Source organism: Stenella coeruleoalba (assembly GCF_951394435.1).
Source record: "Stenella coeruleoalba genome assembly, chromosome: 2".
Classification (NCBI taxonomy): domain Eukaryota; kingdom Metazoa; phylum Chordata; class Mammalia; order Artiodactyla; family Delphinidae; genus Stenella; species Stenella coeruleoalba.
Window position 1 is genome coordinate 27,216,083 of NC_137147.1, and position 17,144 is coordinate 27,233,226.

General features: G+C 56.7%; 1 protein-coding gene across 3 annotated transcripts; it reads left to right on the forward strand.

Annotated features, from left to right (window-relative positions):
- The first annotated feature begins 918 nt into the window (after window positions 1-918).
- PGF (placental growth factor) lies at window positions 919-15,149 on the forward strand. Of its 3 annotated transcripts, XM_079911675.1 has the most exons (9): window positions 919-1,328; window positions 2,567-2,609; window positions 6,948-7,144; window positions 7,955-8,031; window positions 10,049-10,078; window positions 10,184-10,246; window positions 12,917-12,940; window positions 14,315-14,394; window positions 14,647-15,149. In XM_079911675.1, exons 1-8 carry the CDS (start codon window positions 1,254-1,256, stop codon window positions 14,391-14,393), a joined length of 588 nt encoding a protein of 195 aa, XP_079767801.1. In that variant the 5' UTR covers window positions 919-1,253; the 3' UTR covers window position 14,394; window positions 14,647-15,149. The 3 variants fall into 3 exon arrangements, with proteins under 3 accessions (XP_079767801.1, XP_079767802.1, XP_079767803.1); XM_079911676.1 differs by lacking the exons at window positions 14,315-14,394; window positions 14,647-15,149 and having other exon boundaries at window positions 12,917-14,045; XM_079911677.1 differs by lacking the exons at window positions 10,184-10,246; window positions 14,315-14,394; window positions 14,647-15,149 and having other exon boundaries at window positions 12,917-14,045.
- The last annotated feature ends 1,995 nt before the right edge of the window (window positions 15,150-17,144 follow it).

The window sequence follows — 17,144 nt, forward strand, 5'->3', positions numbered from 1 at the left end:
ACACAGACCCCTCCCGGCAGACCCCTGCCATGTCGGAGCACTTCCTCCTCCTCCCGGGACCAGGAGGAAATGCTGCACTAGTAGGCCACTCTCCAAGCCACATGTGGCCGGCTTGCAGGCAGGGCCCGGAAAACTCCTTGCCACAAGAGGAAATAGTGCTGAAGCCCCCGCCAGGTGCCTGCCGTCTGAGTGCCTGGCCAGGAGGATGGTGCATGGGCTGAAGAGACAGCCACATGGCATGAGTTTTGTCTCTGTATGTTAAACACACACGCACACGCACACGCACACACACACACACTTTTCAGGAGTACATATGTATGTACAACGTATACAGGGAGGGGCACTCTTGGAACCTCAGTTTCTTCATCTATAGCATAGGGTTGATAATTCTTTCACCCTTGAGGATTATGGGGATGGCATAAGGTGGCACTGTGACGTACCAGAGCAAATCACTGCCTTCCTGGGGGTCTGGAGCTGCATCTCTGCAGAGGCCTAATGTCAGGAGCCTTGTTCGCAGGCGTTGGGCTCCACACCTTGCTGCCCCCGCCCAAGGTGGCCGGCCTGGAAGAGCCGGAGCCAAGCTGGGGGCCCCTCTCCTGGGCCAGCACTGGGCGCTGCCTGGCTCAGCCGGCGCCCCGGGCAGCAGGCTCCGAGCGTCCCGGGAGAAGCTGCGGGCTGGGCTCCGCCGGGCGGTGAAGCCCGCGTCTGGAGGGCCCCTTCCACGCACTGCCGCCCGAGCTCGCTCAGGTCCGCGCCGCCCGCCCGGCCTCTGGCCCCGCTCGGCGCCCGGCCGCTCCCTAGGACTCGGGTCTGGAGCCTCGTCGGCGGTGGGCGGGGCGGGCCTGCAGCCCCGCCCCCACTCGCGGGCCCTGAAACCCAGCGGCCGACAAGCTTCAGTCCCAGAAGGGAGCTGCTGTCTGAGGAAGAAGCTGCATCTTCACTCGCCAGCCACGAGAGGACCTGGGGTCGCGCCGGGCGCCCGACGGACCCTCCTCAGGGACCCGCCTGCCCCACACCGACCGGCCCTGCCGGGCCCTCCGCACCAGGTGCCCCAGCCGCAGCCTTACCTGCGGGCTCCAGAATCCCCAGGGCTTCTAGAGGATGCTCGGGCCACCGACAGGGACCTCGGGGCAGCAGTGAGGGGGGGCACCCAGCCCCCCATTCAGCTCCTGTCCTCCTGTGCCAGGGGCTCCCCCGGGGTACGAGCATGGTGGTTTTCCCTTGGAGCCCCCTGGCTTGGTACGTCTGAGAAGATGCCTGCCATGAGGCTGTTCACTTGCTTCCTGCAGCTCCTGGCTGGGCTGGCCCTGCCTGCTGTGCCCCCCCAGGTAAGACCCCCACGCCCCAGCCTGGCTTCCCTAATCTTCCCACCCCCAGCACTGGGGACATGGGGCTCTGAACTCACAGACCCACTCCCGGGAGCAGCACCTCCAAGGATGTCCACACACTTCCCACGAGCCAGGCTGGACCACGTCGTCTGGGAGGAGTCCGCAGGCTGGGCTGTCCCAGACCTCAGCTCCGGGGTCTGTCTTGGCGGGGGCAGGGAAGCCACAGGGAAGGGAGGGAGGTTTCCTGTCTGGCCCCTGGAGCCCTGGTGGCTTTGCTAAAAGCATCTCTCCACTAATCCCAGGCGGGTCCCTGGCCTTGTGGTCAGGGTCGAGGCCCTGTGACCAGGCAGGCGCCCCCAGGACCTCTGACCTGGCCTGGTGGAGGGAAAGCCGGCTGAAAAGACTACTGGTGGGGAGGCTGGGCCCTGCCCCCACCAAGGCTCCAGGCTGAGCCCAGGGCTCCTGGGTGGGCTGGGGGCAAGACAAGGGTCCCACTGTGCCCTCTCTCCCGGATGGGCAGCTGGAGGTCCTGAGTGCAGGGCCTGGGGAAGTGAGCAGGGCCCTTTTCCCAGGAGCTGGGTGAGTCTGGCTGTGAGCCAGCTTGGGCAGCGAAATCCTGACAAAGCCAATGAGCTCCCTTCCCACTGCGCTGTCCCACTGCCCTGGGAGTCCCGAGCCCCAGCCCAGAAGTGGGTGGGCTGGGCAGTTCCACGGGGCGGAAGGGCCATACCACCCGCCACCCGCCGCCCGCTTGCCTGCTGCAGGGCTGGTCAGAGGTGTCACTTTACCGGCAGCACCGGCTCCTGGCGCCACCCGCTCCAGCTCCTCGGCTCTCACCAGCTGATCGCCTCCCCCTGGGCTCTGGCACCCAGCCAAGGCGAGCTGCACAGGGCCCAGCAGGGCTGCCTGGGGGCTGGGTAGAAGGGAGACCCCAAAGGATCGCCAGATCTTTGGGACAGAGCAGGCAAAGGGTCTCCAAAAGCTTCCAGCCTCCCACCCTTTCTAAATGAGGAAACTGAGGCCAGAGACGGGGTGGGATCCACGGGACCCACCCAGGGTCCCTTGAGTTTTTCTCGTTGAACCTGGAAGGAGCCAGCCGTGAGACAGGGCAGAGTGTGTGCAGCGGGTGGGAAGGAGCTCAGAGTCAGAGGGGCCTCTATGATCTTACCGACACACTGGGCCCCAGAGCGCAGAGGCCCAAGGTGGTCCCCCTCATCTCTGCACCTTTCTGTCCACAGCAGTGGGCCTTGTCTGCTGCGAACGGCTCATCAGAGGTGGAAGGTAAGCTGCCTGGGCCCAGGGGGCGGGGGCGGGGCTGGAGGGGCTGGTGCACAGCTCGCCAAGTCCTCACCTCCTGGGCCTCTGCAGAGGATGGGAAGGGTTGGGAAGGGTGGGTGCAGGCTGATACTGAGCTGGGGAGAGTCTGCAAACTGGCTGACGCCCTGGCCGACAGAGTTGTCAGGGCCTGAGAGATCCCCCCATTGTGACCCAGAGGCCTAGAGAGGTGTCTTCCTGGGCCAGGGTCACCCGGCGCACAGAGAGCAGGGCTGGGGCCCGTTTACCCAGGATTCGTCAGGTTGGGGTTCATCAGAGCCCCTTCCCAGCATGATGTAAGGGGGGCAGATGGGGTCTTGGAGGGCAGTGCAGGCAATGAGTGCCAAGGGCCAGGCTGGGGGTCTGTGAGCTGGATGCAGTGGTCCAGCAGTCAAGAGGACCAGGGAGGGGCAAGAGGACCTTCCCAGTAGCCAGCCCTGGAGGAGCTTCAGGGACCTGACGAGGCCTTTCCATTGATTACAAACAGACAGAATGAGTTGTGCCTTCCCTGGCCCCGGCACTCCCCACCCAGGGTTGTATCAAGAGGGAATCTTCAAAGGGTGAGACAATTTGCCAAAGAGACATACGTGCAGAAGGCAGGAGGCCCATGCCAGGCCCCCTGCCTTGCCCCTCCCTCCCTGCCTCTCCAAGACGTGCAGCCAGGCCACACACCACTTTCCACGGAAGAAAGGGAGCATGTAAGGACATGCACATGCACACGCGTGGTGACCTCTGTGAGCTGGGAACACCCTCCCTCTACTGCCTGTAGCCAGCCTCTCCTGGGCCTGACCATGCTCTGACGGCTGAGTCCCAGGCCCCTTGGGCACTGAGAAGGTGGGGGTGGTAGCAGACGTTGATTTCATTGATATCCTCTCCCTCCCCCTGCTTGCCCTCTGGGATTGGCACAATATTATGCTCTCTGGGATTTGGAGAGAGACCCATCACCTACCTCCACCCCATGGCCTTTTTGATGCTTTTAGTATATTTCAGATAACAGCTATCAAGGAAGTCTGAGCCTCAGTTTCATCATCTATAAAATGGGAGCATTAAACTACATGATATCTAAGGTTCTTTTTCTCAGATTGTAGGATTCTCTGACTCCATGGAGGAGACACAGGAGTATATTTCTCCCAGGGACCCGAGTGAGGAGGGACCCGGGAAGTGTCGATCCATTAGGACAGCTCACCTGTCATCCTGATCAATTAGGGAGCCTGTATCATGACCAGGGAAAGAGCTTTGGACCCCAGTCATCAAAATCCTGAAAATGCCATCCCCTCCTAACACCAGACAAGAGACAGAATGGTCTGTGCTTTGCAGCCGCAGACGTTGATTTTTTACTATTACTACTCATGGTAATATTATCAGGCATTTACTATAACTCTGTGCCACAAGCTGTGAACTAGGAAGGCACTCGTATTCTCCACGTTTTATGGATGAAGGCTCTGAGGCTCACAGAGGCCCTTGGGGTCACCTAAAGCCTTGGACACTCTTCAGTGCATGTGACAGAGCTGGAGCGCGTGGCACCGAGCCTCCCCACGGCTCACAGCTGAGCAGGCATTGAGCAGGGTGTCCCCTGCCGCGGCTGGGTGTGTGCCCCACCGGTGACCACCAAGAGGATACCTGCTGGGCTCGGGCTGGTGGCCAGTGGCTCTGCCCAGCCCGGTCCCCCCACCCTCCCAGTGCCCCCCCCCCCAGGAGCTTGCTCTCAGGATGAAACACTTCCCATCTGGGGTCTCCTCTGTCCTGGGTGGTAGGCAGCTGGAGCCAGACGGGAGGCTCACCCAGGGGCTGGCAAGAGAGCCGAGAGCCCACTTTTTGGCCCCGGGAGCAGCCAGGCGCCTGCCTCGGCCACAGCCTCCTGTTCCTCTCCCCGCACCCCGGCCTCTGAGCAGGTCTGGGGCTGCCCTCAGGAGCAGCTGAGCAGAGCTCTTTGCCGAGGGGCTCAGCCCACAGCTGGGAGCGGTCACAGCACTCCCTCAGCCAGCCCCTCGCCCAGCCCCCTCTGTTTCTCCCACACACCCAGACAGCAGCCCCAGGAATGAGCTGCCCCCTTTCCTGGTGTCTGCCAGGTAAACCAGGCGCAGCCCACCTCCTTCTCAGCCCTCTCCCAACACCATCCGGCCATGAGGCCCAGAAAGCGGTGGGCTTCAGGGCCCCGGAGCCTGGGTCCTGTTGCCGCAGTCTGCATGGTGGGTGAGGGGAAAGGAAATCCCTTCTGCCTCCTAGGCCCTGCGGCTCTGCTTAACCTGGCGGTGGCCCCATGGCCCAGCTGGGTGGAGTTTGCTTGCGGGATGGTAGGGGGACGGGGTGCCCCTTCTCTGCTGCTCTCCCCCTCCCTGATGGCTGGTCCCGGGGCAGGACCCTGAACCTTCTGTGGCACTTTGGCAGCTGGCTATCCCTCTGCTGTTATTTATGTTTTCCGAGGCAGAGATTAAATGTTCAGAGTTGTGTAGTGCTTATGAAGGTTTTAGACTAAACACGCACTCATAGAGTTACAATAGGGAGGTGCTCCTCTGACCTCTCCCTGCAAAGGCTGGCTTCCCTGGGGCTTTGGAATGACCTGGAGGAGAGGGCCTTGTTTCCCACTTGGGTCCAGGGAGAGTGACCCAGTGGCCTGGAGAGGCAGGATCAGGGAGGTCTCTGGTCTCCCTCCCATCCCTGGGCCCAGCCCTAGTGCCCCCTAAGCAGACAGGGCAGAACGGAGCAGCAGACGCTCAGATAAGCACAGTTTATTGCTCTGTGGCCGCTTCAGCCAGCTCCACGTGGACACACTGCCTCTTGGGTATTTTCCACCGGCTTGCAGCCTTTCCCGAGGGCCTCTGCTAGGGCTGAAGTTTATTTTTCCTCTGAGATTACCCTGAGACTCACGTCCTCGTAGGCTCAGTAGAATGGACTTCAGCCCCTTCTGCCTCCTAGGAAGGGACATGGAAGGTAGTGAGGGGCTGCTAGGAGAGGCCATTGCCCTAGGGCAGAGGCTGCAGCGTCCCCAGGTGGCCCAGCTTCCCTGTCCTCCCCCACCAGCTGAGGATGACCACCAGGTACAGAGCAGGATGACCCAGGACTGGAGATGTGTCTCTGCTCACGGTCTCACAGCTGGGCTGGGTTGTGTGCACAGAATCACAGACTGCCTGTCAGATCTGGGAGAGCCCTTAGCAACCATCTATTCCCAACCTTCTTCTTTTTCCTCAGCTGAGGAAACTGATATACCCAGAAAGGTGAAGTGACCGCCCCAAGGTCACACAGCCAGTGTAGGGCCAGGACTAGAAGCCAGGTCTCCTGGCTCTGGCTACTCACTTCCTGTGAGCCTCTGTTTGGGACCAGGCCCCAGGCCCTCCCCTGAAGGAGCAACGTCTTTTGAGAGACTCCAGATCAGCCCGCAGAAGTTCCTGGTCAAGACCACCAGGACATCGTGGGGGTCAGGGATGTCCCTGATAACCTTCAGTGAATTCTCATCTAATCAATCAGTAATTACTTAGCCTGTGTTTACTGGGTGCTTGGGTCCGTGTCTTCAAGGAGCCTCAACTTGCTTGTAAAAAAGATAAGAGCCACCAGTGACGGAGATAAGGCAAGCCCTTGGGGCTGAGTTATGCTCAAAAAAGGAACATCTGTTCACGCTGGACAAGTAGGAGAAGGCTTCGGAGAGGAGGAAGGGAGGCGGGCCTGGGGAAGTGGGAAGTGGGCTTTATTTGGTCAGAAACGAGAAGGGGGCAAGGAGCATGGACCTCAAGTGGGAATTAGGATGATGTGGCCCCGAGCTCTCACGAGGGTGGCCTGACCGAAATGGAGCACGGGAATGGGGCATGTTGCTGACTGCAGTCTTGGCCACCAGGCAGAGGAGCTGGCCCAGTGTGGGCAGGAAACAAGGACTAAGGGGAAGGCTAACCCTCCCTGTGGGACTCTGCAAGCCAGTCTTGCAGAACTGACTGTTTTCTGCCAATTCCCCAAGACTGAGGAAGCACCAGGTCAGGGCTAAGAAAGATCCAGAGGGCCTGGGGAGCTGCCAGAGCACGCTCCTCGAAGCTTCAAGGCACCGAGGCAGATGCGGCCCCTGACTTGAGAATAGAGCTGAGAGCTCAAGACACTGAGAAATTCCGTTCCACTGGGATTTCCATCCGGCAGACGGGTTGGAGGTCCAGCTGTCATCCCAGAGGGATCACATCAGGAGTTCAGAGCCGGGGGAGCTCACATAGGCAGGGGGCTTCCTGGAGGAGGGGGTGTGGGCCGAACCTGGGAGGACCCGCAGGGCCTAGGCTTCAAGGAGCAGGCCCCTCCTGGCCTGACGCAGCTGTCTGTGCCTCCTCGCAGTGGTGCCCTTCCAGGAAGTGTGGGGCCGTAGCTACTGCCGGGCCCTGGAGAGGCTGGTGGACATCGTGTCTGAGTACCCCGGCGAGGTTGAGCACATGTTCAGCCCGTCCTGCGTCTCCCTGCTGCGCTGCACGGGCTGCTGTGGCGATGAGAACCTGCACTGTGTTCCAGTGGAGACGGTCAATGTCACCATGCAGGTAAGCGGGCTCTCCTCCTCGTGTCCGGGCCTGCCCCTCTGTCCACATGCTGCTCAGAGGGCCACAGAACCTGCCCCCGAGGGGGCCCGGGAGGGAAGGAGGGCAGGCCAGGGTCACAGGACTGGGACTTACGCCCAGGCCTATCCTCTTACCACAGTGCCCCTCCTTCCTGAACCCCTGCCCCAGCTTTGAGCCCCCTCACCTCCTCCCTTACCAGCTTTCTCAGCCTCTGGCTTAGCCCTGCCCCAGGACCTAGGATATCTGGTTGAGGTTGGAAAAGAAATCTGTTCGGATTCAAGATGTCCCTGTTTATACCAGGGACATTTGGCATTTCACGCCCTGAGCTTTCTTACACACTCACACCTACAGTGGTTTTTTGAGCATTAGTTGAATAATGCCAAGCGCTATGCTAGGTGCTTCAGAAATGTTACCTCAACATTCGATCCTTGGAGCTAAGTGATATTCCCATTTCACAGATGAGGAACCTGAGGTTCAGAGATGTTATTTCACTTGCTCAGCAGGTGGAAGAGCCAAGCTTTGAACATAGGTCTCGCTGCCTCCAGAGCAGGGGCCCCCTTCCTACACTATTGCTATGCTGGTGGCCCTGGGACGGGAGGGACAGGGGCCTCCCTCAGCTCCACATGCAGGCGGGAGGGCTATTTGCCCCACACTCAAAGCGAAATGAGGGTGTGTAGTCCAAAGGCTGGTGGGAAATAGGGAGCCTGGTCCTCATGCAAGGGGAGGCTGGAGGGAGTATTGGAAACCCCAGGCCGCCCCCAATCCAGTCACCCAACCTTCCTCTCCCCTCAGCTCCTGAAGATCCGCTCTGGGGACCGGCCCTCCTACGTGGAGCTGACGTTCTCTCAGCATGTGCGCTGCGAGTGCAGGTGGGTCCTCGGGTGTGGCAGGGACAGCCCCCACGAGCCTGGCAGCTTCAGCCAGGGGCTGCCCGTCCCTGCTTCCTAGTTGAGGGAGACCAGGGAAATCGGCGACCAGTGGCAGCTGCTTGTGTCTCCCCATCAGCCGGTTTTGCCCAGGGAGCTGCCCCAGCAGCTGGACCACAGCTACTGAGAAACCACAGGGATGGAGGGAGCCAGGGTCCCTCCCAAACTTGCCAGGCTCAGGGCACGCCATCTCCCTCCTCAAGCTGGGAGGCAGCTGCCACGGCCCTGGAAGAAGTGACTGGACTTAGTTCTAGGCCAGGCTGGTGCCCACGGGAGGGGTCAACTGGCTGAGGCGCGCAGAGACGGACAAGCCCTGGTGGGAGGGAAGGGGCAGAGGGAAGGAGCTTTCTTTAAAGTCGCTCCCCCACCCGGGAGAGCCTGTCACCAGCACATCTTGCTGCTGGTGCCCAGGGTACTCTGAGCATTAGTTACCAGGAGCAGCAGGCCTGGCACTGCCAACCAGGCACAGGGAAGAGAGAAATGGGCTCAGGTGCTCTCCTGGTACCCCTGGGCCATGGATGGAGACACCAGACAAGAGGTCCTGAGCCCTATCCTGGGGCAGGAGGAGGGGGAGGACCACCATTTATGGTGCATCTCCTCTGTGCCTCGCCACGCATTAGGCACCTGACTGTGTTTTCTCATTTATTCAATAAACATCCATTGAGCACCGACTGTATGCTAGGCACTGTCCCAGCTCCTTGGGATACAGTGGTGAGCAAGAGAGACCAAGTCCCAGCTCGCCTAACAACCCTAGGAGATAGGTACCATTGTCGTCCCATTTTACGGATGAAGAAACTGAGGCTTGCTATGGTTACATGATTTGCCACAGCTAGTGAGTGGACCCCAGCCTGTCTAACCCCTAAGCTTGCCCTTTTTCTTGCTACCTCTCGTGGCCGTTACCACACTCTCCAGGAGCCCCGGTACTGCCCTGGGCTTGGTCCTGCCTACTGTCCTGGGCTCTGGCCACCCCTTTTGGATCTGTACCACTGTTAGAGGCCCTGCCCCAATCTGTTTCCTCCTGTCCCCCCTTGCCAGGGCTTGGCCATATAACAACAGTTCAGTAACAAACCCTCCCGGGCACAGTGCTTGACAGTGACCTTTCACCTTCCACATCACCTTTGCCCTCACAGCCTCTCTGTTGGGGCAGACAGATGAGAAGACTGAGGGTCCAAGAGTGTCTCTGACTGGTCCCAGATGGCAGAGACACGACCAGGCAGTCCCAGGAGGCGCTGGTACCCTGCCCTGGCTCCCAAGGGAGATGGCCAGCCTAGGGAGTCTTCCCTGACCTCAAAGCTTGCTGTCGCTGCGCTGCCCCATGCCCCCACTCTGGCTCCCAGGGGAGACTGAGGCCCTGTCCCCTTCCAGAGGGCTGGGCAACAGGGCCACCTTTCTTCTCTCTTCTGGGTCAACAGCCACAGCGCCCGGAGGCAGAGCCAGGACAAGCCTGGTGACTGTGGGGCGTTCAATCAGCTCCCCTCACCCCACCCTTCACCCTGGCCCCCTGATGTTGCCTGCACCGTCACACATCCTCAGGGTGGGGGGTGGCGCGATGTCCACCTGACAGGTGGCCTTGCGCCTCATTCACTGTCAGCGAGGAAACTCCCAGAGGGCACCCAGGAAGGAAGGGCAGATGCGAGGGAAGGAAGTGAACAGAGAAAGGCAGCAGAGAGCAGACTCATTCCCCAGATTTGATGCCAAGAGGCAGAGGAGAGCAGAGGGTGTGGAGAGGACCCCCAAGAGGGCATTCACACCTCTCTTGGTGGGGTCACCAGAGGCTAGAGTGGGAGCGGAAGCCCCAAGGCCTCTGGGCATCTCTCCCTAACTAGCTCCATGCTACCCCCTAGTGGCTTCAGTGCCAACTACAGGACCAGCGCCGGTGATGTCCGAGGGGGCTTAGCGGGGCAGGGAGCCCCCGCTTACTGCTTTCCTGATTCTCCCCTGCTCCTCTCTGTTTTCCCAGGCCTCTGCGGGAGAAGATGAAGCCAGAAAGGTAAGCAGCCTGGCTGGGGCACCGGGCTGTTCTCAGGCCTGCCAGCCCCTGTCCTAGCATGGGGGTCCCCAGCCACTCTGTCCTGACGCTTTTGGCTTATTACAGGAGGAGACCCAAGGGCAGGGGGAAGAGGAAGAGAGAGAAGCAGAGACACACAGACTGCCACCTGTGAGTGCGCGGGGGGCCCAGGGATGGCAAGGAGGCTGGGCCAGAGGGGAGCCCAACCCTGCCAGCAGGGTCAGTGGTCGGGGAGGGACAAAGCCAGTGGTCGGGGGCCACAACCTAGAGATTCTAGGGCCTAGGAAGCCTCAGGTGAACCAGGACAGGAACCAGGAAGCCTTGCTTCTTGTCCTGGCTTAGCTCTAAGTTTCTGTGTGGCCTTGAGCAGGTCACGTCACCTCTCTGAGCCAAGTTTTTCTCTGTGTGTAGAATGAGGGGTCAGGGGGTCCACCAAGCATTCAGTCGGTCTACGTTTACTAAGCACTTACTGTGTGCCAGGTACGTCAGTGGGCAAACCAACAAGCTTCCTGCTCTTACAGGGCTTACATTCTAGTGCTAAAACGTCCAAACACTCAGCCAGGGCTACCTCCTGGTGGCCCTGGGGAAGGTGTAGCCCCTCACCGGCTCCCAGACCAATATTTCTTCCACCCTCCCAGGGAGCCTTGGGGTCCACTCGCTTCCCTTTCCCTCTCCATGTTACCTGCCCATTTGGCTTCACATCCGGAGGACTAGGCTGGAGTCCAAGCCTGAGTGTTGGGAGAGCAGGATTAGAGAAGGGAAAACCCAAATCTGTGAGAGTAAAGAGTAAAAATAAAGGATTTCATCATGCACAGTAACTCAGTCACACCACGGTTCTCCTTCAGGGCCTGTCTCCTTCCACCAACAGGACTCAGGAAATCATTTCATGCCATGGGACTGGGGCTGGCCAAGTCCTACCCCATGAGCCCAACCCTGCACGAGCGGAGACCTCCACCCCACTCTGTGAAGATAGGGATGCTGGGGAGGATTCTGGGTGGGTCCTCTGCAGGCACATGGCACTAATTTCTCCCCTGGGCCCAAGCAGCGACTGGGGGAGGAGCTGGCAGTGTAGTCAGTGCGGGGCTCCCCAGCTGGGCAGCCCCAGATGGAAAGCGGCCTGTCCTCTATCTGCTAGGGCAGCAGTCTTCAAACGTTTCATTCGGGAATCTCTTGAAAGAAATTCAAAAACTCACGTGCTCCCTTGTTCACTTTTAAGTTGACATTGAACTTTTTCATCAAAATTGTAAATAGTTGCAAAGGATGTAACTTCTGGCCGATCATGAATATTAATATTTTAATATAAAGCCATTATATCACTCTCCAAATGTATCCTGTGGAATAAGCCATCCTAATTTAATACCATCATCCACTCTTAAAAAAACCGAACAACAGCAACAAAAAAAAAATACGTGAACGCTCTCCTTTGATAGTTGAATATTTCCATTGCTTCTTTTTTCCTTGAACTTGTCTTTCCACTTTACTTTCCCCACAGAATTTCAGCCTAATGTAGTATTTTTTTTAATATTCAAATGTCTTTTATTTATCACCTTGTCATATTTATCTGCCACAACAATGGTTTGAATTATTTTAAATTTTCTGTGAGCAGAAAACTCGAAATTCAATTTTCTCTTGGAATGAATTATCACAATAATTATTATCAGTAGCAACTGATCAAAACAGCACAAATACATCATATTTTACTAGATGCTAAACGCAGAAGTACAACCCATCTATTGGGAATGCACCTCAATGAGATGGCTGCAGCTACTTCTTTTCAATTAGTTAATGAACTCAGTAACGAATGTTACCTCCTGCCAGACTGAGGCAGGATTCAGTAGTAATCCCATTCCTGTGCATCGTTTTTTATAGATGAAAAGACTGAAAAACCATGTTCACATAAACAGGTAAATGGGACTGGAAGTCACTCAATCACTTGAACTCCTTCCAAGTTGTTTGCCAAAAACCTCAAGGCGATCTGCTACAAAAATTACTTCTCATGACAGATTAACTGACAATTCGGTTAAGCTGTTCTTCAATTTTGTTGAAAGCAGACTTGGAAACCACCCCACTTGCAAAATGCTTGCTTACCCAGTCAGTCACCATATTTCCTTTCTCAACGCCTACAACAATGTCTCAGATGGTTATTTTATTCAGTGTCCCCTCGAATCCTTCTTACCTTGGGGAAAAGTACTGTAACAGGATTTAGAATGGACAAGATGCTTCCTTCCTTCCTAAGGGAGAAGGGCAACTGGGAACAAGATGGTGGGAAGCAGACCTCAGGTGGAGAAGATGGGGGAAGCGGACCTCTCACACAGACAGTTTTCAGGCAGAGTACATGGGAAGGCTGAAAACGAATTTCTTTAAAACCATCAGTACATACACCTTGGAAAACCTTCACGTACACCTAGGGGTTCCCATATCCTCGTTTGAAGACTGCTGTCCCAGAGTAAGCAAAGGCATTGGTGCATGGAGCCAAGTTGCGTTCAAAGTAGACTTCGTCTCTGACTAGCTGTGTGACCTTGGGCAAGTTTCTTAACCTCTCTGAGCCTCAGTTTCCTCATCTGCAAAAGGATGATAGTGCCTTCCTCATGGGATATTTTTAAGGGTAAACGAGAGAGTGCTTAGCGCGGGGCTGGGCACCTGGGTGCGTGCTTGGTGAGGGGTAGCTCCTAGATGCTTCTTGGCCTCGTGCAAGCAGAGATCCAGGCTTCCCATGCTCCCTGTCCAAGCTTCCCCTCTGGGTTTGTCCCCCCTCCCATAGGAGGGACCCCACCCTCCACACTGGGCTGATACCCCCTTTCTGTGTTTGATCTCTGGCAGGTGCGGCGATACTGTTCCCCGGAGGTAACCAGCCCCTCGGAGGAGAGAGACCCCACACCCAGCTCGTGTATTTATTACCTCCCTGCTGGCACCTGCCCTCTATTTATTAGCCAATTGTATCCCTGCTGAATGACTCACTCCCTCCAAGAGGAGGGGCAGGGAGGGACAGGACCCTCAGGAATTCAGTGCCTTAAACAGAACGTGAGAGAAAGACAGAAGACAGACCCATGTGGCTTCAGCTTGGGAAGAAGCAAGACGTGTGGCTTTGTGAGGGGCAGGCCAGGCCCCAGAGGCTCCGGGGGTCACCAGGGGGCTGGAGAGGGAAGGACTGGAGACCCACCGCCTGCCCCCCGGCCTTGGGCTCCGCATGGACCAGCAGCCCTTGCTGGGGGAGCTCCTGGCCGGGGTGGGAGTGGAGAAGCCTGCTCCCACTGGCCCTGCTGGGAGAGTGAGCAGGCAGCAGCTCTGCACCCTCTTCCTGGCAGCAGCTCTACCCCTGGAGATCAGAACATTCAGCTGTGGAGAACAGTGGTTGCCTGGGGGCCTTGGCCACTCCTTGTCCCCTAGGTCTGGCCTCACATCTTGCCACTGCTTGTGCTGGGACATTGTTCTTTACGGCTAAGGCGTCACCATCCTGCCCCTCCCAGGGACACAGGCAAAGAGTGGCCCCAGGCTGGACATGGAGCGAGCTGCCCCCGCGTGGCTGTTTGACCACCAAGCCAGATTCTCTTGAATAAAGTATTTTAGTCTGGAAACAGCTTTCCAGGGGAGTGTGTCGGCCAGAGCAGCGGGCAATAGCAGGACATGGAAGCAGGACAGAAGTAAAAGGGACCGTGGGCTCCAGGGCTCCCCGGGGGTAGCTCGAGCCTGTTGCTGCAGCTCCCTGGGGCATCTTCTCCCAGGGGCTTTAGGCACGACCCTGAGGCCCACTCCTCCCGTAATGAGGGGTTCCCAGGATGGAGGCTTGGCCCCAAACTTGGGAGGCCCTGACCCCAGCCACCCCGATCACCCTCAAATTCAAGAGCACAGTCCCCTTCCTCTCCCCGCCAGGGCCACCCTATACCCAGCCCAGTGCCCTACCCTCTGGACCCTGAGTGAATGGGGGCTCCCAGGTGCCACAGATTGTGGCCCTGGGGGACTGAACTGCACCACCTCCAACCCACACTGGCTGCTGAACGCAGGGATTGGCAGATGCTGCCTGATCTCTTCCTCCTTTGACCTCCTGTCTTCCTCTGTCTTCCTCCTGAACACCTTGGCATGAAATGAGAAAAAAATGTTTTTTCTTTTTTCAATCCCATACACTTACTCTCTGATTCCCTTCTGCCTTTGACCCACAAGATGTGTTTGTTTTCCTGTTGTGTTTTGGGAAGGGGAGCTCCCTGTTCTCTCTAATTGCAGGCTGCTCAGACAAAGCCACAAGGCCCGGGGGCAGGGGCCCGCCCCAGGCTTTGGAAGGAAGCCACGGACGCTCCAGTGAGGTAGGTGGAGTGGGGAGGCCCTGCTGAGGCCCTTGGTGGTCTGTTCACCGAGGCCTGGGCCCCCCTGGAGGACAGTCTGGTCAGAATGTGCTTCTGGCTGGTGATCACAGAGTAGGGGTGGGCCAGCCCCGGGGGACACGCTTTGCAGAAGAAACGCACTTTCTCTCCAGCTTCTCCACTCTTGGGCTGTACGCATTCTGAGCCGTTGCCTCTTACAGACTGAGAACTGAGAAGAGCACCCCTCCCCCTTAGGCTCTGATGTGGCCCCAGGGACCCTACCGCAGCCCTTGCAGCATCTCCAAGGCTCTCAGATTCACAAGTCACCCACATGGAGGTCTGCCTCCCCACCCAGACCAGCCACCTCTGTAGAGAACTAGACAGAGACCAGGGGAGCATCCAGAGGCCAGAAGCAAAAGTCTGCATCCGGGCCAGAGCCTCACAGCAGGAGTCAGTAGGAAAGGAGCTGACTGTCCACCTGACTACACTGGCCGTCCTTTCAAATCATTTAGGACCTAGAGGGCCCTTTTCCTTTGCTCTTTATATATTTGTGGAGCCCCACCTGTGTACCTGACACTGTCCTAGGCACCAAGGACTCAGTGGGAAATAAAACTCCCAGGACCTGCTCTCATGGATCTTGTATTTAGTGGAGAGACAGACCATAATCGTGGTCCAATAAGGATGTTGGGTGGACTTTATTCTTTTTCAAATTGGAGACTGGACCATAACTTAGGAAAAAGGGGTCTTGAGTATCCCACACTCTAAAACAAAGAAGAAGCAATTTGGGGCTGGACACATCTGCCTACAGGATTTATTAAGAGATGGCTGAAGTAATCCTGCTAGGCTCAAACATCACCCAGCATCCCCTTCCTCAGTCTCCATAAGCGGAGGACCAGGGAGGGGGAAAGGAGAGAGAAGGAGGAGAGGTCACCAGAGACCTGGGTTGCTGGCCCCTTCTCGTCTCCCTGGAGCTGGATTTGTCATTCAGATTAGCCCATGTGCTAGCTGGCTGGGAGTTGGAGGAATGGAGAACTGAATAGTGAGTAACAGAGGATGGGGAGAGGGGACACCTCAGCACCTCCAGCGGGAGTTTCCAGGGGGACATAGGGGAAGGTGAATGGCCACGAGCCTCCTTTCCCGTGTTCTCCCAAGAGGGATACGTGCAGATGAGGAAACCCCAGAGGCTCGAGGCTGTGGACCTAGGGTTGGGACAGTAGCTGAGTGGAGGTGTCAGGTATAGATCTGGAAAGGGCACACAGTAGGGAGCAGTGCGTGGGGTAGCCCTGTAGTGTGCAGTGCACCCACGTGAGAGTGGGCATCTAGACGCCCGTCATACGAGGCACATTCATAGCTGGAGAAGAAATGGCCACAGCGAAGAGAAACTTTCCCCTAATTTCTCCTTCCCGGCCCTGTGAAAAAAGAGAAAGGGACTTTGGCGAGGAAAATAGAGAGGAGTACAGGGGCAGACTACGCCTCTCCCCACTCCCTTGAGCCAAGTCCAGGCCCTGCCCAGGGGAGAGAAAGGGCTTAGTCTTAAATTGGATGGACCAGCCTAGATAGGGCTGGACCTTTAATAAATTAAAGTGACAGGAACATTAGAAGGTCTGCCCAAGATGCTATTAAGAAACAGGAAAAGGAGGATCAACATAGTTAATCTACAAGCAATGATGAGAGAAAGAAACTGGTTTGTTTGTGCTCCCACGGTTTGCTCAATAAGCAATCTATACATGTAAACAGAGAAATTAATGAGAAAATGACTTATTGCCAGAATACGGTTCTGGCATATTAGAGATGGCCCTTCCTTTGAGTTGACCTGGGTCTGCTTTGATCAATAGAGTATAGCAGAAGGGACTTTATAATTGTTCCAAGTCCTTTAAAGAGCACTGGCAGCTTCTGCCTTGGTCTCTTGGAACCCTGGGCTGCCATGTAAGCAGTCCAACTATTGTGAGGTCACCATGTTGGAAGGAAGCCCAAGCTAGCAATTTAGATACGTATGGATATGTAGGCAGGGGTAGCAGCCAGCTTCCAGTTGCTCCAGCTCCCAGGCATTACAGTCATCTCAGCTGAAGCCCCAGACCCCATAGAGAAGAGAGACGTTAGCTGTACCCACTGTCCCCTGTTTGATTTCCTAATCCATAGAATTATGAGATGTAATAAAAACAAAGTGTCTGGGGGCAGTTTGCTATGCAGCAATAGGGGCTGAATGGAAAATAAGGAAAGGTGATGAGATAGTGTTTGGGGAAGGTTCTCTAGACCAGGAGGTCACGGAAGGCCTCTCTGTGGAGGTGACATTTATGGTGAAGTTATGGTCATGTGAAGATCACTCCAAAACAGGACAAGAGCCCTTTGAACAGAAAACACAGCTGATGCAAAGGCCTAGAAGGAATCCCAGTGTGGCTAGAGCGTGATGAGTAAGGAAGGAAGGGCCAGGAGATGTGATGTTAGAGGTAGGCAGATCATGAAGGGCTTTGCAGGGTAAGGAGTTTGAATTTTGTTGTAATGTAGAGGGAAACCATTGGAGGGTTTCAAGCAGGGGAATGAAGTGGCATTACGTACATTTTTGAAAGATCACTCTGCCTTCCATGCGGAGGATGGACTCTAAGGGCACAAGACCAGAGGTACAAATACCACCTAGAAGGCTATAGCAAATCCAGACAACCAATTATGGTGGCCTTGTCTAGGAAGAAGCACGTGGAATGGAGAGAAGTAGAGTTTGGTCTTAATTATGCATGTGGGCTCGTTACCGATCATTC